Source organism: Dipteris shenzhenensis, chromosome 7, assembly GCF_047967505.1.
Source record: "Dipteris shenzhenensis isolate YYH24624 ecotype China chromosome 7, Dip_SZ_1.0, whole genome shotgun sequence".
Lineage (NCBI taxonomy): Eukaryota > Viridiplantae > Streptophyta > Polypodiopsida > Gleicheniales > Dipteridaceae > Dipteris > Dipteris shenzhenensis.
The window spans coordinates 40,031,452-40,058,194 of record NC_141602.1 but is presented as its reverse complement, the minus strand read 5'-3'; the positions used below and the strand labels follow the sequence as shown (position 1 = coordinate 40,058,194).

At 43.5% G+C, this 26,743-nt stretch overlaps 2 protein-coding genes across 3 annotated transcripts; one reads left to right on the top strand and one right to left on the bottom strand.

Moving 5' to 3' along the window:
* Nucleotides 1–8,140: 8,140 nt before the first annotated feature.
* On the top strand, nt 8,141–26,363 carry LOC147900334 (SNARE-associated protein-like protein). 2 transcript variants are annotated; one of them, XM_087377385.1, is made up of 5 exons: nt 8,141–8,551; nt 25,113–25,268; nt 25,391–25,588; nt 25,685–25,756; nt 25,962–26,363. In XM_087377385.1, the coding sequence occupies exons 1-3, from the start codon at nt 8,206–8,208 to the stop codon at nt 25,534–25,536; spliced, it is 648 nt and encodes a 215-aa protein (XP_087233511.1). In that variant the 5' UTR covers nt 8,141–8,205; the 3' UTR covers nt 25,537–25,588; nt 25,685–25,756; nt 25,962–26,363. The 2 variants fall into 2 exon arrangements, with proteins under 2 accessions (XP_087233511.1, XP_087233510.1); XM_087377384.1 differs by having other exon boundaries at nt 25,391–25,756.
* On the bottom strand, nt 19,444–20,833 carry LOC147900335 (uncharacterized). Its single transcript, XM_087377072.1, has 2 exons — nt 19,688–20,833; nt 19,444–19,464 (listed from the first exon to the last, which is right to left on the bottom strand). The coding sequence occupies exons 1-2, from the start codon at nt 20,771–20,773 to the stop codon at nt 19,444–19,446; spliced, it is 1,107 nt and encodes a 368-aa protein (XP_087233198.1). The 5' UTR covers nt 20,774–20,833.
* Nucleotides 26,364–26,743: the final 380 nt, after the last annotated feature.

Genomic DNA, 26,743 nt, shown 5'->3' with positions numbered 1-26,743 from the left:
GGTGATGAGGATGATGATGACAAGGATGATGATGATGAATTTGACATTGAATTGTCCTTGAAAAGAAAACGTTCAAGTATCATGAAAGACATGATCATGGGTTTCTGTCGAGAAGATGAGTATGTATTGGACTTGTTCTCTGAGGGGCTTGCTGCAATAGAGTCTCTTTCTTGTAAGAGGCGTGTTGTTTCAGTTGTTGAGACTTATGAGTTGGCAAATGTTGAAAGTATATGTTACACGTATGCTTACAATAATCATGAAATTCGACAATGGGCTGGCTTGCAAGAACCAATATTGGCAATAGAGGGGGTACCAAAAGAAGATGATACAATTGAAGGTGGAGGAAATAAAGAAATTGATACCATACTAGGACAAAAAGAGCTTCAACCCTTCAATGAAGAGCAGTGTGAGCATTTACATATGTATTCTTGAATATGTTTAGTTTTCTATATTTCATGAAAAGATGTGTTTGCATGTTGTAATACCTTCGGAGTGTGATACACATCCAAATTTATTTATGAGTTCATAAATGTTAAAAAGTGTGTTCAGTCTTGATCATGATGAATGAATTAGTATAAATTGTTGTTTCTATCCTTATTCACTTTATATGAATGCTCAAATATGTTTTGGCCACTTGGCCAAATCTTTTCTTAGTGGGAATACTCGGGCAATGCTAGATAATGTTGGACTCCACTCTATCTATTACGCAAAGGTTTTTGGCATTGTAAGGATATGTAGTTTTAGGGATTAAAATAACTAGAAAGGGTATAGATTCAATAACTTTAGGGGGTATACTAAGCATATGAACATGAATGCTTTCTTTTTTTTAGTATTCCAATTTTGTTTTGAAAAAGAAAAACATGAATGCTTTCACACAAACAAATTGCATTGAGAGCACACAACCTAAAGTTTGACAATTTGGTTTTCCATCTCAATCTTCAGTTTGTTTCTACTTATGAATTTCATTTCCTTGTTTATCAACAGCTTTTGGCCATCTCAATTTCACATCACTAGAAGCATTGCCTGTACATGTGACACGTGATCCAATGATTCATTATGTGCCTAATTTGAACATTAGCATGCAAGTTCCAAGCTCAACATGGTTGATTGAAAATGTTGAGGATGCAATGTCTGCAGTTAATGTTCCATTGACAAATGTGAATGCAAGCTTAGAAGGTAAAGGAGAAGATGCAATGTCATTGTATGAAGCCAAGGTGCAGGAAGAAATCTTGGAAGGTAAAGGAGAAGACATAATGTCACCCTGAGAAATAATGTCAAAAGAGGTGATAACAAAAATAAGACTAGCAGTGATAATAGATTTGAAAGGGTTATTGCTCGAGCGTTGTTTTTCGAAGTCAAATAAACATATGAGCTTGCACAATGGGAAGCATTGGCTTGTTCTCCATCCTGGGTGTTTAGAGTTTCTACAATGGTTGCTCGATCACTACCATGTTGGCATTTGGTCCACTGGAGGAGAAAAGGGCATGGTGCAACACATGCTGGACACTTTGGAGTATCATGTTAACAGAAAGTTACATTTCTTCATGGTTTGGGGTGCGATGGCATGCCACAAGCATACAAAGAGTAGAATCATTCGACCAGATAGGATGAATGTGGAAGCAGAGTTTAAACCATTAATGAGAGTGTGGTGTTGTTTTAAAGAGGAATGCAAACCAGCAAGAACAGTGTTCATTGATGTTTCGCCTTACACGGGTTGTGTTAATCCAGCAGAAAATTGCATTTTCCCTACAAAATTTGATATAGATTGTGGTGATTCTATTTTGCTTCATGAGTTATTACCATACCTACAGATGCTAGATGATGCAGTAGATGTGCGCAGTGCCATCTCTTCTAACAGATTTGGTCAAGCTCCGATTGTCGAAGGGCGTGATATGTTCTATTATTTTCAACCAGTGATCCTTGAATTCAAAGAAAAAAACAAAGAAGTTCTCGAAAGGATGAATGTCGAATCTCATATGTCTACTCGTAGTTCAAAAAAAGACACAGAGAAAGGTATTACTTCACCTATAACCAAAACTAGAGTGAGAGGGACTTGTCCTACTACAAGAAGTATGGTGCATGCTCAACATGTTACATTGAATGAAGAGGAAGAACGCATGCTAGGAAAAATTGCCAAAATGGGGCCATTGAAAGATAGTGAGGCAAAACGCTTTGCTATGGTTCTTGGATGCAAGGAAAGGGGAATCACTACCGATGCTGCAAGGGCATTCTTAGCCAACTTGATTCGATTTTATTGCATAGACAACCCTTAGGGAATGTGAGTGATCTTGTTAATTAGAGTTGCAAACACAAATGCTCAACTAAAACATTTGTACCTACATTCTGATTTATATTTGGACACTATTTGGTTAGATTCAATTTGCAAAACATTATGTTTCAATTTGTTTTGTGAAAGAATTAATAGACATTGAGTTAGTACCTTGTCCAAAAAATGCTATGTGCTTTGTGATGTGAGTTTGTATTCCTCCACTAAAAGAATGATTCTTTGATTTTAAACATATGATAGGTGTTGCAGATTGTCATGAAAAGTTGAAGAGCTATCTTATTACAAATTTTGATCCTGCATCCAATGGCTTATGGAAACATAAATTGCCCATACCCATTGAGCACGTGTTCGAAATGAATGGCATCCATTATGAAGTAAAGAAATCAGCAATACCTGGGGCAGGATATGGTCTTTTTGTACATACGAGCATCAAGAAAAAACAAGATTTGATGGTATGTAATGGTCCAAAGTATGATTATGATACTTGGAGATCTCTCCTCAAGTTTTTCCCAAGGATGAAGACTTATGGAATGTTTGAAGATCCATTCATTGAGCCATTGACAGATGTGAAATGTATTGTGGGAGATGTATTGTATGGAAACATTGCTGGATATATAAATAGCTCAATGTATTATAAAGAAAGAACAAATGTTATATTTGTATACATCCCTAAACTACCACCTTGGGCTCAAAAGTCACAAGGAAATTTGAGTGCCCATGGCTACATTACTGTGCAAACCATAAAGGATATCTCCTTCGGAGATGAGCTACTTTATGAGTATGAATACTAGTATGGAATTGTTAATGATTATGTTAAACAATGTGGTGCAAAATTGGCTATGTGTCAATGGTTTTGATTATATTTAGTACAAGAAAGCAATTTAAAAAAAGGTTTTTATCAAGACCATGTCTCTGAGTTTCATGAGCTCTATTGTGATGGAGAGTTTCATGAGCTCTATTGTGATGGAACGGTGTTTTTGAACACCACATTTATATGATGGATGTCAAAGCTCTACCATAATCCTATTGCATGTGTCAATACTACAATTTATCAACATAGAAACATATGCATTTGACATTAATTTGATACATCTAATATACCAAATAAAATTTGATAGTTGCAAGTTTAATTTTGTTTTTGAAGACCACATTTATATGATGGATGTCAAAGATCTATAACAATCCTATTGCATATATCAATACTGCAATTTAATTTACTCTAATGAATCTTCCTAACGCAACATCTATAAATTGGCTTTTGTTTGTGGTTTCGATGCATACGAAACAACAAACATCTTTATTTCACTAGCAAATCAACAAATGTTTTGGCCATGGAGCCATGTTCACATCTATTAAGGCCTTTTGCCATAGCAACATACGGAAGCCATTTACCAATACTTTATTAGGCTTTTCACCGACCTCTCAAATCCCTTTTTTAAAGAGCTAAGGGAACATACTTACTTTTTAAGTGTTTTTTGGATTACCCTTTCAATACAAGTTTTACATGTATAAATTACCCATGCCTTACAAATTGTAAGCTTTGACAAGATTTATCCGCATTTCTTGATGCACCTCTAGTCTTCCTTCAAAAAGCTGGGAGGCACTAGTTCCTAGCTTTTAGTACTAAAAGCTAACATGGGAGTTCTTTAGGAAATGACTTTTAAATAACTTATATATGATCAAATATTATTCTAGTTTCTATGAGTTACTATTGAAAATCAAGACTTATTTTCTACCTTTGCCTATTCACTTGGATTCTTTCTTAAATCCAGATTCACTTAACAAAACAATAGCGACATGTGTGAAATGAAACATGGAGCAATATAAAGTTAATTTTTTAGAAAAAAACATGTATCCTTTTTAAGTTTTATCTTAGAGTACATTGAAAGGCACATTAGCTCCTTTTGAGAAAGATGAAGTCTGTAAGATAGAAATTTACATCATTCCAACCTTTGTCATTTGCAAGAATCTAACACAACAACACAAAGCACCCACAGGCATGCACACAGACGTGTTTCCTTAACTTACGGAAGCATCTACAGACCTGTGTCTACAGGCACGTCTATATAACAGACAAATGCGCTTATAGATGCGCTTTTAGACACTCTGTAGAAATTAAAAAAAAATAGACCTCAACTTTGCATTGAAACAGAGGACATGCAAGTAGCACTTTATTACAAAAAAGCTAGCAAACCATCAAAACCAAGAAAAGCTTTCTCATTGAATTGCACAACAAAATCCATTTGTTTTCTCAGCCAAGCCATTACACTGGGGATAGTATGGCGTGGACATGCTATGACTTATCTTCAGCTTATGCACCACATCTTCAATTAGTTCATTTCTAAAAGAGGTTCCTTCATCAATGAGAACTTACAAAGGACATCCAAAGCGTGAACAAATTTGATCAGAGAGAAATTTTGCAATTGTGCTTGCCTTGCTATTGACTGTGGCCTTGGCCTCTGCCCACCAAGTCGCATAATCTGTGGCCACCAATAAATAATGCTTGCCTTGAGATGAGCGAGGGAGTGGTCCCACAAAGTCCAACCCCCACATTACAAAAGATCCATATGCTAGAATAGGCTTCAAGGGCCCTGGAATCAATTGTCGCCTTCCAAACTTTTCGCATAGTGTACAACTTCAACACCATTCATATACATCCTTATGGAGGCGTGGCCAAAAGTAACCTGCATTAAGAATTCTCCTAGTTGTGCTTGCTGAAGCAAAATGACCGGAGCATTCATGACACATTTCTAGGATTCTCCTAGTCTCCATGGGATGGACCACCTGACGAAGCACCTTATCTTTTTCTAATTTATACAGAATGTCATCAACAATAGTATAAGCCTTCCTTACCAATCTCTCCTTATGTTGTGGAGTTAACCCTTGAGGAAACATGCCTTCTTCCAATATTGCCGAACATCTTGCAGTTCTGGCCATCCAGTGTCTACCAGAGAAACCACCCCCCCATGTTGTACTACAATGGCTTGAGTAGCTAACTCATCTGCCCTTTGATTTTCTTTTCTATTTATATGAACAAACTTGCAAAAATCAAACTGACTACATAGAACCATAGCCTTCTGATTAAGCTCCTTTAAATGAGGACTTCTTGTCTTGTAATGCCCTTGCATTTGATTTATAATAAGTTGAGACTCTCCTCTTACTTCCAATTCTTTAATTTGAGTTTGAAGACAACCCTCCAAACCAAGAATCAAAGTATTATACTTAGCTGCATTATTAGTTGTGATACCTGGAAGCTCTTATCCTCTTGCCCATACTTCTTGACCTTCAAAATTCATCAAGACCATCCCCCCAGCTCCTCGTTGGCGTGAAGGACTAAAAGCCCCATCAAAATACAAGACAAAAGCTGTTGGTGGTGTCTCCCTTTCATCATTAATGTCCTCCTTATATTTCTTTTCTTCTCTTAGATCCTCCCATCCTGTGAGCAAATATGCCCTAGTGGACCTAGTGGTATTTTCAATGACAAAAGAGAAAGAGAACTCTTGAAGCTCTGACAACCATTTTACAAATCTCCCCCTAGGATTAGGCTTGCAAACTAGATATGCTAATATAGACTGAGAGGTAAGGAAGAAAAATGGGAGCGAAACTTTCTGACTGAAAACACCGAAGAGAGAGCTTGCTGCTCCATTTCTTCATACCTTGTTTCCACCTTTGTAAGCTATTAGCTTGCATAATAGATGGGTTGCAATACAGCACCAACTCCCATCCTGTGAGCAAATCTGCCCTAGTGGATCTAGTGGTATTTTCAATGACAAAAGAGAAAGAGAACTCTTGAAGCTCTGACAACCATTTTACAAATGCTAGTAGTGTATTCTATCCATGCATGCCCATCATTCTTTTGCTCCATTCCTTGCATAGGAGAACCACTATCGAGCCCTCATGGTTTTCCCCTGTACCATAATCTCAGTATCAAAGTTGACATAAAAAATTAATTCTTGTGAGGGCTATCATGCCCATATGTACCATCTATCCACTTTCACAGTAATGAAAGGTACATCTCTTACATCTTAAAATTGTCAGCTTGCCCTCACTTATGGGGCCACATAAGGTGAATAATAGATGTGGCGTGTTAAGCTTCCTTTTAAGTTATACTTGCTCCTAAAAATGCAAGCACTTTCTCATAGATGCAAATATAACCCTTTCTCATACAAATTCCCTTTCATGAGCTCTAAAAGATGCTGTATTAGAGTAGAGACCACCATCTTACATTACCACTTTTAAAATTGTTAGCTAGTGTAGATTGCTACCATCATGAAGAAACAATCAATCATTAACAAAGGCATGCATATAGAGAACCATTCCACAATACACAATACACCGTTAGTTAAGACTTGGTAAAAAAGTGTAAGTATTTGTGTTGCATTGTTTGGACAATACCACATCATTTGTTGTTTGTCCTGTGTTGTAACAATACCACATCATTGTGTTGTTTGTCCTACTTTTTGGCTACAACAACTAGGCAGAAGGTTCTCTTGTTCGGGTTCAACTTTGACAAAACTTATGACCACATTTGATGGGGCGGTGCTGGCAAGGTTGGGCTTTAGCAAAGGGTTCATCTAAGAAATGGAAGCCTTGTTCGCAAACGTGTCAGCAATACTCTACATCAATGGCGGGGTGGTGGGCCGAGTCGACCTCAATAGGTCAATTAGGCAAGGATGCCAGTTGCACCTCTCCTTTTTGCGCTTGGCATGGTGCTGCTCATCTATAGCTTAGTGAAAGAAAAGGAAGCGGGGAAGCTAGAAGGGGTGCGGTTTCAGTCTGGCAATCAGGTAAATGTACAAATGTTTGCGAGCGACGACATGGCTTCTTTCGCCCAAGAAGATGAAGGTTGTGTGACTACCCTCATGAATACAATCTCAAAATTTTGCTTAGTGTCTGGCTCAGTGTGTAGCTTGAATAAATCATTTGTCATAAAATCAAGTTTTGGCGCAGTCTTGGATTAGCTAAAAGACCTAAACATTCAAGTGATACGCCATGGGGAGGTGATTCGATACCCAGGTGCGTCGTTGGGAGTAGGCCTCATCCTCAGGCAGGGGTTCGACTGGTTCAAAGACAAAATCAAGGAGAAACTAAGGAAGTGGAATGGAATAGCATTGGGCTTACACATCAACTCATTCTCTTACAAACCTTTTTGGGAAACTCAATGACTTAGAGACTCTTCTAGCAACCATCGCCATTGCTCACACATGGGAAGATAAAGGTTTTCCTTTTTTCATAGTAGAGACCCTCGATTATGATTGTGTATCAAGTTCTCGCCTTACCAATAACAACCGTTTTGATCTTAGGGCTTATTCACACCGAACGGGTGCCCACTAGCAGCATTGCTTGGCTGAGAAGTCAGATGAGCAATTGTAGTAGCGGGCATTTATTGTAGTGGTCTAAGAGCAACTCCTTGCGAGCTGTTGGAGATGGAGGGAGTTGCTGAGTGCAGCATTCCAGCTTCAACATAGATTATGTTCCCATGTGTAGTTGCTGGGGCCAAATTCTACCCCGAAGTGCGCTCCCCCTCCCCTAACCTGCAATTTGGTCATACTGTCCACCAATGGGAGAGGATCTTTCCTGCTAGGAGTCCAAGAATCCCAAAATTCAAGTTCTCTGGGCTGGCATTTGATTGCCACGGAGCCTAGCTCTCAAGCTCCTTGGGGCTGGAAAAAAGTCTTGCCAGTGGGGCCCCCCAACGCCAGTGGCTGGCGCTCTAAGCAATCGCATCCGTACTAGTGCGAGTGTTAGCGCCCAGGTCGTGGCTAGGAGCTTGGGCGACCGTCCACCACGCGAACGTTAAGTAGTGTAGCCTCAAAGAGCAAGCTATTTTTGACGATTTGGAATTCTCGGATGAAGACACTCATGCTTTAGCAGGTCTTTGACCTGATACACCGGCAAGCTAGTCTAGGCGCATAGTGATGGATGTTGGGACGAGCTCCGATCCGCTCTTTAGTTCTGCAGGGGATATGGTAACAGAAAATTCTTCTTCATCTGCCACGGCTGTCTGTGCAGAGGAAATCGAAGCCAATTCTCCTGATCACGAAGGTTCTGCGTTCATGAACGGGGAAAACAATTGTCCAGAATCGTTCAGTGACATTGACGTTTATCAAAGCCTTGGACATGAGGGTGTTAGTTCTTCTAGGATCATAGCCAAAGGCATTGCCTCTATTTTAGGGCCCGTGATGAATAATTTTGACGCAGGAGTCGAAGGTGCTTTGAAAAGTCAGAGCGTCCTGGCCAGCAGCATCGATCGTCTCACACGAGGTGATACATCTCTACTTGCTTTACTTGCCACGTCTAATGTTGCGTCGTATCTTCTATTCTAGAGGATTTTTGGATGCGACTCAGCGGCCACTTTATATCTTCTTCAATTGCCCTACACCTCTATCATGCTTGAACCACACTCGTTTAAGCTAAGCAATATAAATATTTGACCTAGTAATCTTTGTCACCCACCAGATTAGTAACTTCATTCTTTAGTGGTGTTCTGTCCTGTTCTGATCTCTCGTAGAACCGCAACTGTGCTGTCTTCTGAAAGCAGTTTTAAAGGCACAACGTCCATCTATCTAGATAACACACGGATTTAATATTTAAGATAGATACTCAAAAGAGGATGCACAATTTGATATATTGGTTTCTGAAGAAGGTAACTTTGAGCCCAATCTCAAGACCTTCCTATAATCTGGTTCCAGATTGGATTCTGAAACTATTAGTGAAAGTCCAGCTTCTTCTGTACATAAAAAGCACTTAGATACAATCATATGTAGTTTTAAGTAAAAGCTATGAAGGGGTGGCTTATATGATAAACACTTGAGGCCTTGTAATCAAAGTAGGAGGTTAATTATTTCTCACATTGACTCAAACATTTCTGATTTGGCAAAATATGGAGTCATTTCTTCCCAATTCCAACAACTAAGGAGTCTTTTATCACTCAATGTAGTACTTTACTATTACACAAGAGCTATAATCCAAGGAAAATAATGAAAAAAGTACGCACAATCTTAGATATGAAGTCTTTTATCTATGGTGTATCGGCCTTAGGTATGTTTAGAATGATTGAACATAAGCTGAAAACAAAAAGCGGGGAGCTGAATAGCCCGTTTTTCTTTTAGTTTCAAAAGAGAGTTTGTTTGAGTATGCTTGTGCTTTCTAAGTTAGAAATATATTTTTGCCTCTTTGTAGAAACGATACATAAGTGCAAAGGGCCTTTTTGCTTTTTATGTTTTAAATAAGAGAGAGAGAGAGAGAGAGAGAGATTCCAGTTTTTTGGAAGATTTTGTTTCTTGACTTGCTTCTTTATTTTTGCTTAGTCACCTGCTTCCTTTCTTCTTTATTTCTTGTCTTCTTTCTCTTTTGCTTATTTGATGTATTTTAGTAAGCACTGGGTTTGCCCAAGAGACTCCGCGGGTCTTTAGAAATCCAGTATAGCTGCTTATGCTTGGGCACTGATGACGACATAAGTATTGCTTTGCTTGCTAACTATGTCTTCCTTTTGTTTTTCATAAAAGTTTTTGTTTACCTCTTTTTTCTTCTCTTTCATTTTCTCTTTTCTTTTTTGTGTAGATTTTTGATCTTTAGAACAACAAAAAATCTAAATTTGCATGATTGGACTTATTCTAGTCTTACGAAGGTATATATAGGAGGTTAATTAACTTGCAAGTTGATAATCAGGTAGAAAATCCTCAAACAATCTTTACTTCTGGTATAGTGCCAATCGTTAAGCCTCCAAATGGGCCTGTCCCAATGGATGTGCTCTTGTTAGAAAGTTTGCACAGGTAAGCCGCTCAACCTTGAAAAACTAATCAGTCTTCAGCAAGAATGCAATGCTGTGGCTTAACTGCAATCCCAATTCTGCTGACATTGTATCAGGGTGCCTATGTGGTGTAGGCATTGATAGTACATAGGTATGAGACAAAGCTGATGATTCACACAAACCCATCGTCAATGCTCGACCCTCTGTTATCCTTCACCGTAGCTTAGTTACTCGCGTTTAAGGTCCCCATATGTGGAGAAGCCATTATCATGATAGGGTAGTTGAAGAAGAGATGTAGATGTATAATTGAGCAGCCATCCATCACCATGATGGGAGGGGCTGCATGTCGAGGATAGCGCCAGCTTTCCACCAGGATGATGATGTTGCACAACCACCTATGTGGCACACTTGCCATGTGGTAGCCTCGAAGAGCTATTGACATGGCAAGACTGGCACAGGTTGTCGGCATATGGCTGTTAGAATTGGTGGTTAATGCCCCACATGTTTTGTCCCCCCATTTATGAGGAGAAGGGCAAGGGGCTTAGGCGGTTAGAAGGGGGAGTGATTGAGAGGGGGTCGCCGACCGGTCAAAGTCAATGGTCGGTGGCCAAGGTCAAAGTCAATGGTCGGTGGTCAAGGTCAATGGTCGGTGGCCAAGGTCAATGGCCGGTGGCTAGTGTCAATGGTCAGTGATCAAGGTCAATGGTTGGTGGTCAAGGTCAATGGTCGGTGGTCAATCCACCACCCCTTTGTGGCCTCTCCCCTCTATTATATAAAGCCCCCTTCCCCCTCACTATTATATAGCACTCAAGCCTTTAGCCTCTCTGCACTGAAGCTGATCCAGCAGCGCGCACTTAGTAAGGAGAAGGGGACTTGTCTAGCCCACCGTTGGTGGAAGAAGATTGCAGCAACTGCTGCCCTTTGTAGCTGCTCCTCTTGCAGCCTTTTGCCCTTCATTCTAGAAGGAAGAACTTATTCAGTTTTGCCATTTCCTTTGTTACTTTGTTGCTGCACTTTTGTTGAGTTGTTTTCTAGCAAGTATTCATCTCTTTTGCTTCCGCTGTACCGTGATTTCTAACATGGTATCAGAGCCCATGTCTAGGGCTCACCTAGGAGCTTGAAGGAAGGGACTTCCACGTGAGAATCTTCGCCGAAGACGGTCCCGTTCCAAGTATTACTTGCTGTCCGAACAGTAAGGAAGAAGATTTCTGTTTCCAGACATGTCGACAAAAGCCTCATCCACGACATCCCCCTCTCCCTCTTCTTCTCATCTTCGTTCTTCCTTCATCCCCAACTTCGGAGAAAGTGGGAAGCTCGATGGTACCAACTACCCGATATAGAAGGTGAAGATCCGGAGTCACCTCATGGCCCGGAAACTATGGAGGCTCGTCACGGGAGGGGATCCAAGGCCGGTAGACACCTTGGACAGCAAAGGAAACATAGTTACCCCGGCGGATCCGGATGATCTCGAGTATTGGGAAGACCGATATGCTCAAGCTCTTGCCATGCTTATTGGGACGATGGCAGACACGGTTATCCCGCATATCCATATGGCAGAGACTTTCGTAGAGGCATGGGCCATTTTGAAAGACCTTTACGAGACGGACAACAGCATCCTCACTCTCCAGCATAAACTTCACAACATGGATATGAGTGAGGGAGACAAAGTACACGACCACGTGACGAAGGTGAAGGTTGTGAGAGACCAACTTGCGGCAGTTGGTCAAAAGATGGATTCAAGCCAGTTGGCATTGATGGTGCTACATAAGCTAATACCAAGGAGCTTCAAAGGTTTCGTGACGATGGTCACAGCAGGTCAAAGAACAAAGCCCATGACTTTTGAAGAGCTTTGCCCTCTTCTTATCCAAGAGGAGGCTAGAGAGGATTTGTACTCCCAAGCAGACGAGAAAGCCCTAATTGTGAAGGACAGGTTCGGCAAGGGCAAGTCCAAGGACTTCCATAAGAAGATTGACGATTAGGAGCGCAAGAAGAACATGAAATGCTTCTATTGCGAGAAGCCTGGCCATATGGCGAAGGAATGCCGCAAGAAGAAAGCAGACCTAAAGCGAAAGAAGCAAAATAAGGGCAGGGAGGAGTCAAACGGGGAGGCGGCAAATGTTACCACAGAGAAGCTCTTCATGATCTCAGAAACATGCTCTGCTTTCTTGGCAAGAGAGAATGGCAATGGTTGGTTCGTGGACAGTGGTGCCTTGAAACACACGTTCTTAAAAAAGGATTGCTTCACCACCATGGACTCTACTCATCCAGGCTCCAAAGTAACGGTGGGGGACAGCAGAACGTGCCCGGTCAAAGGTATTGGAAGTATTCCTTTTGTCACGAGCTCCGGCGAAGAGGAGGTAATATCTGGTGTACTTTATGTTCCTGACTTATGCAAAAACCTTCACTCTGTGAGCCAGATGGACCAACATCAAATGTCAGTTCTCTTCAGCAAACAGTAAAGACCAAGGACGGAAAGGTGGTTGCTCAAGGTATTCTCTTTTATTTGTCGACGACTTCAGCAGGATGACTTGGGTTTACTGTATTGCCAAGAAATCTCAGTCATTTGAAGAAAAGTTTAAGGAATGGAAGGCAAAGGTGGTGAAAGAAACAGGGAGGTAGGTCAAGGCTTTCCATACCGATCAGGGAGGCGAGTTTACATCAATTGAATTCAACAGCTTCTGCAAAACACATGGAATCAAGCGACAATTGACTACAGCCAGGACTTCTCAGCAAAATGGTGTAGCCGAGAAGAAGCACAGGACCTCAGTTGAGATGGGATTGTCTATGTTGCAAGGCAAGAATCTTGCCAAAGCCTATTGGGGTGAAGCCCTTGTAGCCGCAATTCATATTCTCAACCGGACGAAGACAAAGGCTGTGGAACACATGACTCCATATGAGGCATACTATGGTAAGAAACCAACAATCTCTCACTTACGGATTTTTGGTTCTAACGCCTACGTTCATGTGCACAAGGATGAACGGAAGAAGCTTGATCCCAAAAGCTAGCAGTGCATCTTTGTTGCCTACAGTGAAGAGTCTAAGGCATACAGACTCTTTGACCCCAAGAAGAAGCATATCATTGTCAGTCGAGATGTGGCGTTTGAGGAGGCACTGCCAGAGACTGTTGATGATGATCAAGAATTCAGAGTCCTTCAATTGTCATTGAGGAGGTCCCCCAGGAGGCCCCAGAAGCCGAAGACGAGGAGGAGGAGCAACCAGCTCCAGTACCCACTTCAGAGGATCAGCTAACGAGAAAACTCCCAACGTGGTATCTCAAGACTTTACAGGAGTCTCGAGTGACAGATATACCTGAAAGCAATTCTGGCCTTCGGAGGTCCCATCGACATGCTTCGGCTTCATCTGCTCACTATGCATTGGTGACTCAGGTCACAAAACCCAGGTCCTTTGAGGAGGCCAAGGACATCCCAGAGTGGTTGGCGGCCATGCAAACAGAGATGGACGCCATCCAGAAGAACCACACATGGGACTTGGTGGATCGACTTCGCAAGAGGAAGGTCATCGGAACCAAGTGGGTCTACAAGCATAACTTCAAGTCTGACGAGAGCTTGGACAAATACAAAGCTAGATTGGTGGTGAAGGGATCTAGATTGATGTCATGCCAAAGCCAGGGAGACACACTGGAGAGTAGGATTAAGAGTACTACGGAGGTCAGCCTTTTGTTTGGCCTAGATCTAGGCTGGTCAGTCTAGCTTAGCCCTTTTGCTAGGGCTATATGAGTGGAGGTTGCATCTCCTATCTCCATCACACCTACAAGTGTCTCCAGACTCTTCACCTTTTTCATCATTTGAAGAGAGCAAGAGTGTTCAAGTAGTGTGGCATATATTTCCTCAACGCCTCGGCTCAGGAATTGTGCAAGGAAGGCTACTGACATCCAGTAGAGGAGAGTGTGGTTTCCATATATTATACCTGTGGTTGGGCTTTGGGCATTCCTCCCTTCTCTAGTGTGCATGTCAACAGTCTATTGGACAATAGAGGAGTGGAGGAGTTCAGTAGTAGAACACAACAGCCAAGAGGAAGAGAGAGAGGAAACGAGCTCCCCTTTTTGAAACATTGATCTTGAATTGAAAAAAATGACCCTAGTACAAATCATAAAATACAGGCTCTTATGAAGAAGAACCATAAACAAATACACTATTCAACTAGTGATTAAAAACTTTGTCTAAAAGGCTTAAGAGGGGGCCAAAAGATTAAGGCACTACGTGTCAAAAAATTAGGTGGCCTTGGAACCTCAAAAGATAAGGTTTTAAAAATTGCCATGTGTATATGGATAGAAGACAAACGAAGAACTTTGGCAAAATAAAAATGTCGAATGTTGCGGTACACTATCTCATGAAGAATCGGGTGAATCGATTGTATTTGTAGGTCTTAGGTTGAACTAGTAGTAAATGAGAAGAGAACTACTGCAATACTCAAAAACATCCTAGACCGATTTCTCTGAGGCGTATGATGGTATATATCTGTGCCTTCATCAATCACAGAACTAGAGTGTAGATTTGCAACAATTTGGTAGTTTTTGTTTTGAGGAAGGTCTTCAAATAGGCAGCTTTGATTGACAAAGTAGGGAGCGACACAAAAATAAGTGGCTGTATATAACCTTTGTCATCCAACGAAACATGAGTGGGACTGAACCAGGCAATTGATAGCCTTAAACAACAATTTCTTTGTAAGTTTGGTAGATCAGAAAATGTGCATGTACCACCATTAAAATTATGTGTGATACTTATGAAACTTGTGATTATAAGTGCATTATGCTTTAAAAAGTCTTTGATGACCATAAGATACATACATGTATAGTAGAAGCATGCTAGGGAGTTTCACACTAACCTTGTGACGGTGAAATGGAGACAGTATATAGAGAGTTGAGTCTTTGCAATGTGACGATTAACAGAGAACCTCTGTGGCTGGCAATCAAAGCGCAACTTTTCAGAATATCTGAAACAAGGCAACTTAGAGTAAGAAGGCTTCCTTCTTAGAATGCCAACAATATGAAAAACTGTCATGTGCGTGAATCGTATCTGTGACGTGTGCTCTGGTCACTCAAGACTAGCTCAGTGTAAGAAATCCTAGATTTACTATATTTAGAGATGTGCTAAGGAACAAAAAGGAGACTGAAATAGCAGAGAACAAGGAATATTTTTATTGCTTGAGTGTCTGTAGTGTATCTGTAGTGTGTCATCCATACAATTGGGCCTCTCTTATATAGAGAGTGAAGAGTCACACATGAAAAGGTGCGTACTCCAAAGTGTATGTGCATGAAGAGGTGTGTACCCCTTGTGAAGGGTGTGACCCTTGATGAGAGGGTACATTACAATAGAAGTGTCTCTTCCATAGAATGTCTCTTGTGAAGGGTTGTGCCTCATAGGAAGTGTCCCGTCGAAAGGGCATACCTTTCCACAAGTGTCCATTCATCAAACCATCCATAAGTCTAGATATAGAGAAAGGAATACGTCACAGATCGTGACATCCCCTCCCACTCAAAATAAGACCCTGGTGGAGATAATGAACTGATGTAGAAAATATCACGGTAAATTCTGAAAATACTGCTTTAAAATGTCAGGGTACTGCTGTAAGTCTTCATCAGATTGCCAAGTAGCGTCGGAGTCGTCCAGATCTCGCCAAAGAACAAGGAATTCTGTGATAAGTCGATGTCGAGTCTCTCGCCGTCGATGGTCTAGAATACGCTCAGGAATAAGAACATAATCGTCTTCGATTTTCGGGACATAATCACCTGCAGGAGGAACTGCTTCATCGCCTGGAATGTACGTCTTTAGCCAAGAAATATGAAATGTTGGATGGATTTTACCCCATGATGGTGGTAATTCCAATTTGTAACTTAAAGGTGAATTTTTCTTGATGATCCGGAAAGGTCCATAGTATCTTGGTCGCAACTTAGGAAACACAGACTTAACCGTCTTATAGCGATGTGGGGCTACAAATAATAGCACCATGTCACCAGTGTCAAATTCCAGGTGACGTCTATGTTTGTTGGCAGACCGTTGATACCGCTCTTGCGCTTTTCGAATATGATCCCTGACTTGGAGTAGAATGTCTTGCATTTCTTGAACCAATTGATCGGCTAGGGCCACTCGATGTTGAAGTACAAAATTGGTAGATGATGCCTGAGGTGTCCTTGAAAGGCCGGGTGAATTACCAGGGGTTTCCATGCCTTAAGGAAGCGTCTTTCATTTGCTGAAATTTGATAATGACAAGAGAATCCTTAGAAGTAGAATGGAAAGAATCCACCTGGCATTGATTTAATCTGCCAATTTGTTGCGTAGAAAAGGCCTGTAGATCTCTGTCCAGAGGTCCATGTTGCAGTGGGTGGCGAGGAGCAGATCTGGGCCTGGCTGGTCCGGAACAGCAACAGCGCGCGTTTAACAGGCAGTATGGATCGCGGTAAAGGGGCTGTACCGCTGCTGATCTGGCAGGTAAGATGGTGAAAAAGAGGGGGCAGATTGCGTATGGCGAAACAGGCTGCTGGTATCCGATTCTGGATCGCGATAGGGGGCTGGGGAAACAGGCTGCGGGCTTATCAAAGGCTGTTTTGCGGCAGCAATGGCAGGGCCTGGCAGGAAACCAGGGCAGCAAACCGGCGAGGGGCAGGGCAGCAAACCGGCGAGGGGCAGGGGCTGCATATGGCGAGGGGGCAGGGCAGCAAACCGGCGAGGGCAGGAGGGCTGCGTAGGGAGGCGAGCCTGCTTGACGAAATCGGTACGGGCGTCAAAATGGATCGTCCCTTTTTTTTCGTTTGTGGCTGCCTAGGTTGGGTGGTTGCCCAAAAAATTAAAGGGTGGGTTTATTTGACCCTTGGGTAGTCTAGGGTTAGACCTAAGGTATGGGGCTGGGTTTTCCTTTTTAGCCCCTCTAGGTACCCTTTTTATAATGTGCTTGGTGCCAAAAGGTGTGCCTATTCGAAGGGGTGTGACCCTTGGAATAGGTGCACCTTTTCATGAAGGGGTGTCTTCCTGTTTTTAAAAGGGGTGTCCCCACACGAAGAGGTGTGTCCTTTTTTCCACGATGGGGTGTGTCCCCTGGGTGAGGAGTTAAAACTCTTCATCAAAAGGTGTGTTCGATGGTGGAAAAGGTGCGTCCCTTGGTTTTGGGACAGCCCAAGCACATGAAAAGACACGATTTTTGTCGTGTCCATTCACATCAACTCGTGATGTGTGGGAGATGGAGAGGCCATTGATGACTTTAGCTAGGGTTGGCGCTAAAAATTTTTACGCTCATTCTCTCCATCTCTTCCATGCACAACGTGCACGGATATCCTTCTAGCAGAAAGAGATGTATCAGATAGGCGCTAGAAGGTGGGGGCATTTCCTACAGGCAGGAGCGAAATTTGCTCTGATACCACTGTAAGAAATCCTAGATTTACTATATTTAGAGATGTGTTAAGGAACAGAAAGGAGACTGAAATAGTAGAGAACAAGGAATATTTGTATTGCTTGAGTGTCTGTAGTGTATCTGTAGTGTGTCATCCATACAATTGGGCCTCTCTTATATAGAGAGTGAAGAGTCACACATGAAAAGGTGTGTACTCCAAAGTGTATGTGCATGAAGAGGTGTGTACCCCTTGTGAAGGGTGTGACCCTTGATGAGAGGGTACATTACAATAGAAGTGTCTCTTCCATAGAATGTCTCTTGTGAAGGGTTGTGCCTCATAGGAAGTGTCCCGTCGAAAGGGCATACCCTTCCACAAGTGTCCATTCATCAAACCATCCATAAGTCTAGATATAGAGAAAGAAACACGTCACAGATCATGACACTCAGGAAGCTTGGGGAGGCTTAGGCCTAGGCAGGTGACAAGGGCACTAATGAATTAGGCTTTTTTGCTAATTTAGGCGTACTTGTATATAAGGAGCCCAAGGGTTCAGTTGTTAGTAGAGCAAGTGGGAGCGAGTCACGTTTCTCCTTGTTGGTCTGACCCTGCATCATGTACGGACACATGCGTGCTATCTAGTGTAGCCTAAGATCTGGTAGCAGTTTCAAGGCCCTTGGGCGCCACTTGGTGGTATGGGATGTTGGGAATTGGTTGGATGATGTGCCAGCAGCTCGGCCCATGGCTGGGAGGGGATGGCCAAGATTCACTAGTCCTTCCCTCGTGGATGTGTGGTTGGGTGGTGAGCAAGCTTGCCCTTTCCTAGGTGTTTCTATGGTTGGTTCTTTGCAGGTTTGGAATTTTAGGGCTTTAGGGTCTTTGTCTGTTGGGATTAGAGCCAGCTATTGAAAGATGAATTTCGTTGGATGGGTTTTGTCCAAGTCTGTATAAATTCGCAAATTGCAGATCTTCTAGAAGTGCATTTGTATTTGTCTATCAGATTTGGGGGGAAAATTTGTTTCTGAGAAAGGAAGGTAGATTTAGTTCAAGATTACTTTGATTGTGAGGGAAGGATGAGTAAGAGAGTGAAAGTCTACCAAGATTTGTGGGGCAATGGTGCATCGGAATTTTCAGGAAATTTGATTAGGGCTGCAAGAAAGAGGTCGACTTTCACCCTAGGGAGTCGATTTTCAGGTTTTGGGAGGAGAACAGGTAGTGAGGACAGATCTAGGGTTAGGCACCTATCTTCTAGGCGAGGACTTCAGCCTGAAGGATGGTCGTCTTCCGCAGATTTCGTAGTTAGGCTAAATGAGTGAAGAAATTTCCAGTTTTCCATCGCCTGCTAGCCCACAAATCATATTTCAGATTTCGTCTTTTGGGTTTAGGGTCTTGATTTGCACCAGAGCTACAGTGAAGGGGGAAGGGGCAGATTTGGAGATGGGGAGAGAATAGCAGAAGGAAGGGAGAAGAAGGGGAAGGAGAGAGGAAGAGAGAGAAGAATGAGGGGATAGAGAGAGAGAGAGGGAGAGAGAGAGAGTGTGAGCGTAGGCAGCAGGTAGCAGGAAGGAGGAGGGAGAGTAGATAGGATTAGATGTCACATCAAAAAGTCCCTTACAATCCTTTTGGGTTGACTTATATAGTCCCCCCACAGTTCCCACATTTCCCCTACTATTCTCCCATCTATTTCCCCCTTAAAATCCATCTTTTTCCCACTTCATTACAGCCATCCCTTCCCAAAGAATTTTGCCCTCAAAATTTCCAAGAGGCTGCCTTGGATGAGAAGGATACAACAGAAACTGATCAGCTCTGTAGGAGATAGGGGTAGTCCTGCACAATGCTCTCAGGTTGCCAAGAATTCTCATCTTCCGTTAAACCTTTCCATTTGATGAGGTATTCTGTGGTCATCGAAAAATACCAGCACACATTTGAAAAGGTGGTGGTGTAAGATCTTGTTCATGAGTGCCTGGAAGGTGGCTGGTGCATTAGTCAAACCAAAAGGCATCACCTTGAACTCATATAATCCTCTTTCTGTACGAAAGGCAGTCTTATGCTCATCACCCTCTTTCATCCTGATCTGATGGTATCCTGACCTCAAGTCAATCTTCGTGAAATACTGAGCACCCTTGAGTTCATCCAGCAGGTCATCAATCCTGGGAATAGGAAACCTGTTCTTAATGGTGGTCTTATTCAATTCTCTGTAATCAATGCACATACGAAAAGAGCCATCCTTCTTCTTCACCAGGAGTACTGGAGATGCAAATGGCGAGGTGCTATGAGCAATGAAGTTTTTCTCAAGCAAATCTCGCACCTGTGTTGCCACTTCTTCCCGTTCAACCTTAGAGAGTCGGTACGGGGCCTTGTTTATTGGTTTACTACCATGTTTCAGGACTATGGCATGATCATCATCTCTTTTTGGGGGCAACTGAGATGGCATATCAGCAAACACATTTCCAAATTCTAAGAGCAATTTCTGCATTTCACAATTATCCACATGGGGAATACCACCCTCCTGAGGTACAGAGACATTCAATGCATAAATGGCACTTTCGTTCTTGAGCTCCCTAGCTAGCTGCCTTGCTGAAATGACCTGCAATTTCTGATTCACAATGCCCTGCAATGTAACAGTTCTACCCTTGTGGCAAAACTCAAGAGATAAAGCATTCAAATCTATACTAATTTTCCCTAGGAATTTCAGCCAATCACAACCTAGGACAGCATCTATGGGTCCCATATCCAATGCCAAAAGATCACCTGCAAACTCATAATGATCAGAAAACTTGATCCTGGCATCCTGGCAACAATGTCTGCTGATCATGTGCTGTCCATTCGCGATCTCCACTTTCAGACCATGGTCTATCTCTGTAGCAACTAATCCCAATCTTTGCAATGTTCTACAATTAATGAAACTGTGAGTGCTACCACTGTCTACCAATACATGGACAGATCTGCCATTAATCATTCCCTTCAACCTGATTGTGTCAGCACTTTTGGCACCCATCAAGGCATGTAGTGAGATGGTATACAGTGTAGACTGGGCATCCCAATAAATCTGTTCATCATCCACAGGAACATTACCATTAGCATCACCTCTGACATGAAAAGGCATTGTAGGTTGATGCTCCAACACAGAGAGTGTTGGCTTACGGCCTTTCCTGCTACATGTAGGCTGAATATCAATCTCATGCATCACATGAGTGGTTTGCTCAATAGCCCCACCCGGATCAAAAGGAAAAGCAGTCCCCTTTGTGGCATCTGTGTCAGGAGACTCATCTGCATCATGAGCTCCTGTCAATTCCTCATGAGAGACATCATGGGGGTCTGCTACATCAGCCACTTCATCATCATCAGATAATTCAATTATCATGCTGAGTTTGGCTGAGCTGACATTCTTCATTTTGCACACATCTCGGTGCTCAGGTGTCCATTTCTCTCCACACCTAAAGCATAAATTTGCCTTCTTCCTACTGTCCATTATGGCTCTGGAATGTTGTTTAACTTCTGATTTGCCAAAACCAGCAGTGGGTTTGACACCTGTCTTTGCATCCATGGGCCTGTATGGCTTTGCATATGGCATCTTACTTCCAGAAACCGTTGGATATCGTGGGAAGGAAGCAGCTGCTAGTTTCTTATCAATCCAATCAGCAGAATTTGTCTTCCTGTCAGCATCATAAGCAGTACCATAGAAGCTATGTGACACATGCTTGTACTTGCTAGCATATTTTGGCTCAAACACCTCAGCAAGCTGGGTCGCTCAATGGTTAGAGGATTGTGAGCTCTCACATCAGCAGCTAGAGAGGGATCTAAGCCTTGTATAAAACGCAGCAACTTCCCTTTCTCAGAAATATCCTGTACAAACAAAGAAAGTCTCCAAAAACGCTGCAAGTACTCCTGGACCATACCTGTTTGTGACAGTGCATAGAATTCAGCAAGGTACTGTTCAAGGATCAGGGCCGAGACGAAGGTCGTGACCATAAGCTCCTTGAACTGTTTCCAGGTGGTAGGCTTCTGAGGTGACTCTTGCATGTAACGCCACCATGTATGTGCATAATCCTGTAAATGCATGCCAACAAAAATGATCCTCTCCTCATCATTCTTAGGGTAGAAGCGGAAATAATCTTCAAGCTTCGTGAGCCACTCCTCCAACTCATTGGGAGTGCGAGTGTCACCCTTAAACTTATGCACAGAGATTTTATCTTTCACATCTTTGGCTGCGTTATTCCTATAGTGACTACCAGCATACTCACGCTTGAAGCTCACATACTGTGAAAAGGGCATCTCATTACGAACATCCTCAGGCAAAGCCCTATATGAACGTAAGGCATCTGAAAGCATATCATCCATGTTTGCATGCTGCCCACTTCCAACATCATGCTGGTTAGGAGAACCACTCCCCTGATGCATAAAGTGCGTCTGACTGAAAGCATTACCTCCCTGATACGCAGGCTGAGTCTGACTGAATGTATTAATAGGAGGTGTCATCGAAGCATGCAATCCCTGCTGAGTTTGCCTGCCATAAACATCTCGGTGGGTGGGTGGCATAGAAAAAGGTTGAGAAGAGGACTGGCCCCTCTCCCAACTGCCCTTAAAGCCAACACCCAATCTAGGCATGCTCACCGTTGGCAAAAATGTGCCAGTGGGCCAGCCCAAAATGGACGGCTCAGCCAATGAAATATGCGAGCCAAATGGAGGCTTGGAATCAATAAGAGAAGTGCTCGGCGGCACGGGCAAGGCATCACCCGAATCAACATAATCCCCATGCTGGGGTGCAAGCATAGAACCAACATCATAAGTGCGACGGCCATCAGCCATAAATCCCCTGCGTGGGTCAGGAAAATCACCCTGGCTATCCGACTGATCCCCGTACTGGGGTGCGGGCTGCTTACCCTTATCGTGCATACTGATGGCGGTAGTGATCTGTTGCCCAATGTTCTTACCCATCTGGGTGATAGCTGTATCGTGCATAGCCATAGCAGTGGTGAGCTGCTGCCCCAATTGCTGACCCATCTGCTGAAAAGCCCCCTGAAGCATCGAGGCCAATGCATCCAAAAACTGCGTGTCTGTAGGCATAGCAACTACTGGCTGTGAGGGAGATACACTCTCTGTAACTGGCATCAGCTCCTGCTGAGCAACATCATCTCCATGCTGAGATGAATCATCTGATCGGGGTGCACGCCTGGGTGCCATGAGTGTGCGATGGAGTCGATGAAGGGGTGGGTGGGAAGAAAGCTCGGTGAAGAGGATGGAGATGAGGCTCGAGATAAGCCACAAAGGTGGCTAAGAAGGAACCAAAAGAAACTGTCGAACTTCGAAGTGCCTTTTTTTTTTTTTTGGAGAAAGAGACAGGCCTAGGACTGTGCGGGCCTAGGACTGTGCAGGTTGCCCAAGCCTAGCTAGGATTGCTAGGATGGTCCGGCCCTAGCTAGGACTATAGAACTTGACTAACTAACTGATTGACTAACCACGGTTTATAGTCAACTAACTCATAGGTTAACTAACCTTAGAAAAAAAAAGATTAGGGAAGAAAATAATCTAAGGTGAATCTGGGGGCGGAAAGCGGTGGCTAAGGCGGAGGCAGGAGACGTGGCGGAAACGGTAAAGGTGGCGGAAGTCGGTGACGGTGGCGGAAACGGTGACGGGTGACGGATTAGTCGGAAGGCTGAGACTGAGGTGCGGGTGGAAACGGTGAACGAAGCAGACGGAGGCGGAGCGATGGGCACGACGGAAACTGGAAGACGGAGCGATGGGCACGACGGAAACGGTGGCGGAAGACGTCAGGCCGGTGGGGATAGTGTGAAGACAGCGAATCACCGACAGTCGTGAACGGAACGGGATGAGGAAACAGACGGAGGCGGAGGTTGTCAGGACGGTGGCTGGAACGTTGGCGAAGGTAAATCGCGCTTCCGTTTGAATGTAACGATTTTAGCACTGTTTGAAATCCTCGTCTCTCAGCTATGGCGCATTACAGACCTTCGCAGAGTAACGGAATGCTCGGCTCCATGTACACTTCCGCTCCTCCTGCAAACGCCTTGGAGATGGTGCAGAAATGAGTCTGCCATTTTTCCTCCGTGGTGTGATTATTTTTGGCGATGTCTTCCTTCCACGATAGGCCCGAGATGAAGCTCTGATACCAATGCAGTGAAGGGGGAAGGGGCAGATTTGGAGATGGGGAGAGAATAGCAGAAGGAAGGGAGAAGAAGGGGAAGGAGAGAGGAAGAGAGAGAAGAATGAGGGGATAGAGAGATAGAGAAAGGGAGAGAGAGAGAGTGTGAGCGTAGGCAGCAGGTAGCAGGAAGGAGGAGGGAGAGTAGATAGGATTAGATGTCACATCAAAAAGTCCCTTACAATCCTTTTGGGTTGACTTATATAGTCCCCCCACAGTTCCCACATTTCCCCTACTATTCTCCCATCTATTTCCCCCTTAAAATCCATGTTTTTCCCACCTTCATTACAAGAGCTAATCGACTTGCATCTTGGGGAGATTTCCAGCTTTGAAACAGAATCTTGCTGCTCCAAAAAGGATGATTTCAGCCTTCCCTCTGCCCGCACCCTTTAGGGTTAGATGATTTGCAGAAAATTGCTAAGGCTGATCAGAATACCTCCTCCCATTGAGAAATTCAGGGTATGGATCAAGGTATGGACCTGATGGGGGGTGATGATCAAGGAATCTATGACAATTTGATCATCAAAGTCACTTTGCAGCGGTTTTTTGAAGGATCCGGATGCGAGATTTGAGGGCTGCTTTGAATCGTCACCAGTTGGTTCAACAAATCCAAGCACTTGAGGCTTCGGTCATGATGATGACGAATACTGTCCAAGCTCACTTATGTTGACGCTATGGCTTTTGTGTTGGGTACCAATATCACTCCAGATCTTTTTTTTAAAGAGACCAGAAAGCCAGAACCAAGGAGGTTATGAACACTTGGCTACATAACTGGTAGGTGCACTTTCAGTTCCATCCCTACTCGGATGACAAGAAAATTCAGCTTGCAGCAGGTTATACTGCAGATAAAGCCCTTCTTTGGTGGAAAGAATTGTGGCCGCAACCCACAAATCGGGCTGAATTTGAAGAAACCTTTAGACGAGAATTCCTAAAGGAGGAGGAAGACTATGATATTTTGGGCAAGTTTAAGGCTCTCGATATGGCCTAGGTGGGAGAGGCCAAGTGGGAGGGTGGTGCTGCATGGGCGGAGGAGGCAGTGGGAGGGCGGAGCAGCCGGCTAGAGAAGGAGCTGCAGGGAGCTAGGAGGGCAGGAGCTGCAGGCGGGCAGCAGCAGCAGGCGGGGCGGGCAGCAGCGCACAGAGGCGGAGCCAGCGGGCGGGGCGGGGCCGAGCAGACAAAAGCGGGGGAGGAGCAGCGAGCAGAGGCGGGGGAGGAGCCAAAACAGACCCCTTGGTCTGCTGCAACTTTGAAGAGAAGGGGGAAATAGTTGCTACTGCTGGAAGAAGCTCTCAGCCTGGAAATCACTTGGAAAGCACCTGGTATGAACCCTCCTTGGGTTGCAATTCACTGTAAGAGCCTCTTCATGGGCGCGAGAGAGAGAGAGAGAGAGAGAGAGAGAGAGAGAGAGAGGATATCATATGATTGTATTAAAGTCCGTGTGAGACCCCTCAGGATGTATGGGACTGGGCTATCTCTATTAACTAATAGTGATCCCCTTACATAGAGAGAGAGAGAGAGAGAGAGAGAGAGAGAGAGAGAGAGAGAAGTAGGTTTTGATTTTAAGAGTTTTCAGAGTTGGACAAACTGCTGGAGGATGCTCCACTTCCAGTGATTACACAGCATGCAACAAAACTGTCTAGTATTCGAAAACGGGTTGGTTCCCTGAACACAAACCTTCGGATCATTCAAAAGCGTATTGACAGTATAGAGCGGTTGCTTTCTGGTTATGGTATGTGCTTCTTGCTTTTACAGAAGTACTTCCCTTGAAGATTCTTTTGATTGGAACTTGTTCCATAGTGATTCTGAATACTTTGCTACTTTCATCTGAGATTGAACATTGTCTTATGGCAGCATTAAAAAAAATGTCCCGAAAGGGTGAACAATCGACTGTTCCGCCTTCTGACCTCACAGAGAGTCTGGTCCCTTCATCGACCTCTCAACCATTGCTTGCTGGCTCATCTTATGTGGAAAGTGATGAATCTTCTGAAAGACTTTAGTTCTAAGATTGGGTGCAGTTGATCAGTCAGCTTATGGATTTGCAGAAAGCAGGTCAACAAAGGTTTTCTCTGCCATGTTCATTTCTTCACATGGGTCTCATGTGCATATCACATACACTCAGTCTATTCAAGGTCTGATTGGCTTCAGGATATTGTTTTCATAAAGATTGGATCCACCCCAGAATGACGTTAAGTCAGGCTGAAAGATTCTGGATGAATGGTATGTGAACTTCACACTTCTCATTGCCTTTTGTCATTATAGCTTATGGGGAACTGCATTCCAGACGTTTTTTCCTCTGAATTCGTCCGCTGTTCAAATTTGGAAGCTTATGAATCAATTGTATGTGAATTACATTTATCTGTAGTTGCCTTTCTCCAGGATGACCCTTCATATCCACCTGACAGCTTTTCTTTGCTTCTGCAAGGTACAGGTCCTTTTTCTTATGCTCAATGGAATCCATCACAGGGTCTTCCGGGGAATTCAACTTTGACGAGAAGCAAACCACTTGAGCGTTAACTGTGACATGGCTAGACTGGGTTTTTGGTATGACTGCTTCTGAGCTTTCAGGGAAGGAATGCTACAAAGGTGCAGAGTTTACCTGCTAAAACCTGCGGGGCAAAGTCATCTGCACTTTTGGAGGGGTTGAAGCTTTGTGTTATACTGTTGGAAAATATTAATTATTGAAAGCTAGTTATGCTGCCTTGGCAGGTCCCTCTTGGAAGGGCACTGTACTTTCAAATGTAAATGAGATAGGACCTCTTTATCTCATGCCCCTTTTGGATGGCAATAAAATTGGGAATCCAATAACCATATAAGTATTTTATCAACCTGTCCCTGCAACTTATGATGTTTGACCTAGAGATGTGCACGTGTAACGGGCATGGAGCGTACATACTGTCTCGGGGGACCATAAATCCACGGATATGGATGGGACTGTAGGGGCTGCTTGCTCCTGAGGTTGGGGGCTGAGTAGTAGGCTGGAACAGTTCTCAATCTGGCACACATGTGCCCGTTTTCAACCTTCTTCTGAAGGTCGACTTGGTCTGTAACAGATCTGACCAGGTCTGTACGATACCTGACCTGGTCTGGGCCTATTTATGCCCTGCTTTGCTCCTGGAATCTTTTGTAGATCTGCTGCCAGGCCTACCATGCTTGGGTGGCCGCCTTGGATGACTGATGTGGCTGTATGGCATGTTGTAGTGCCTT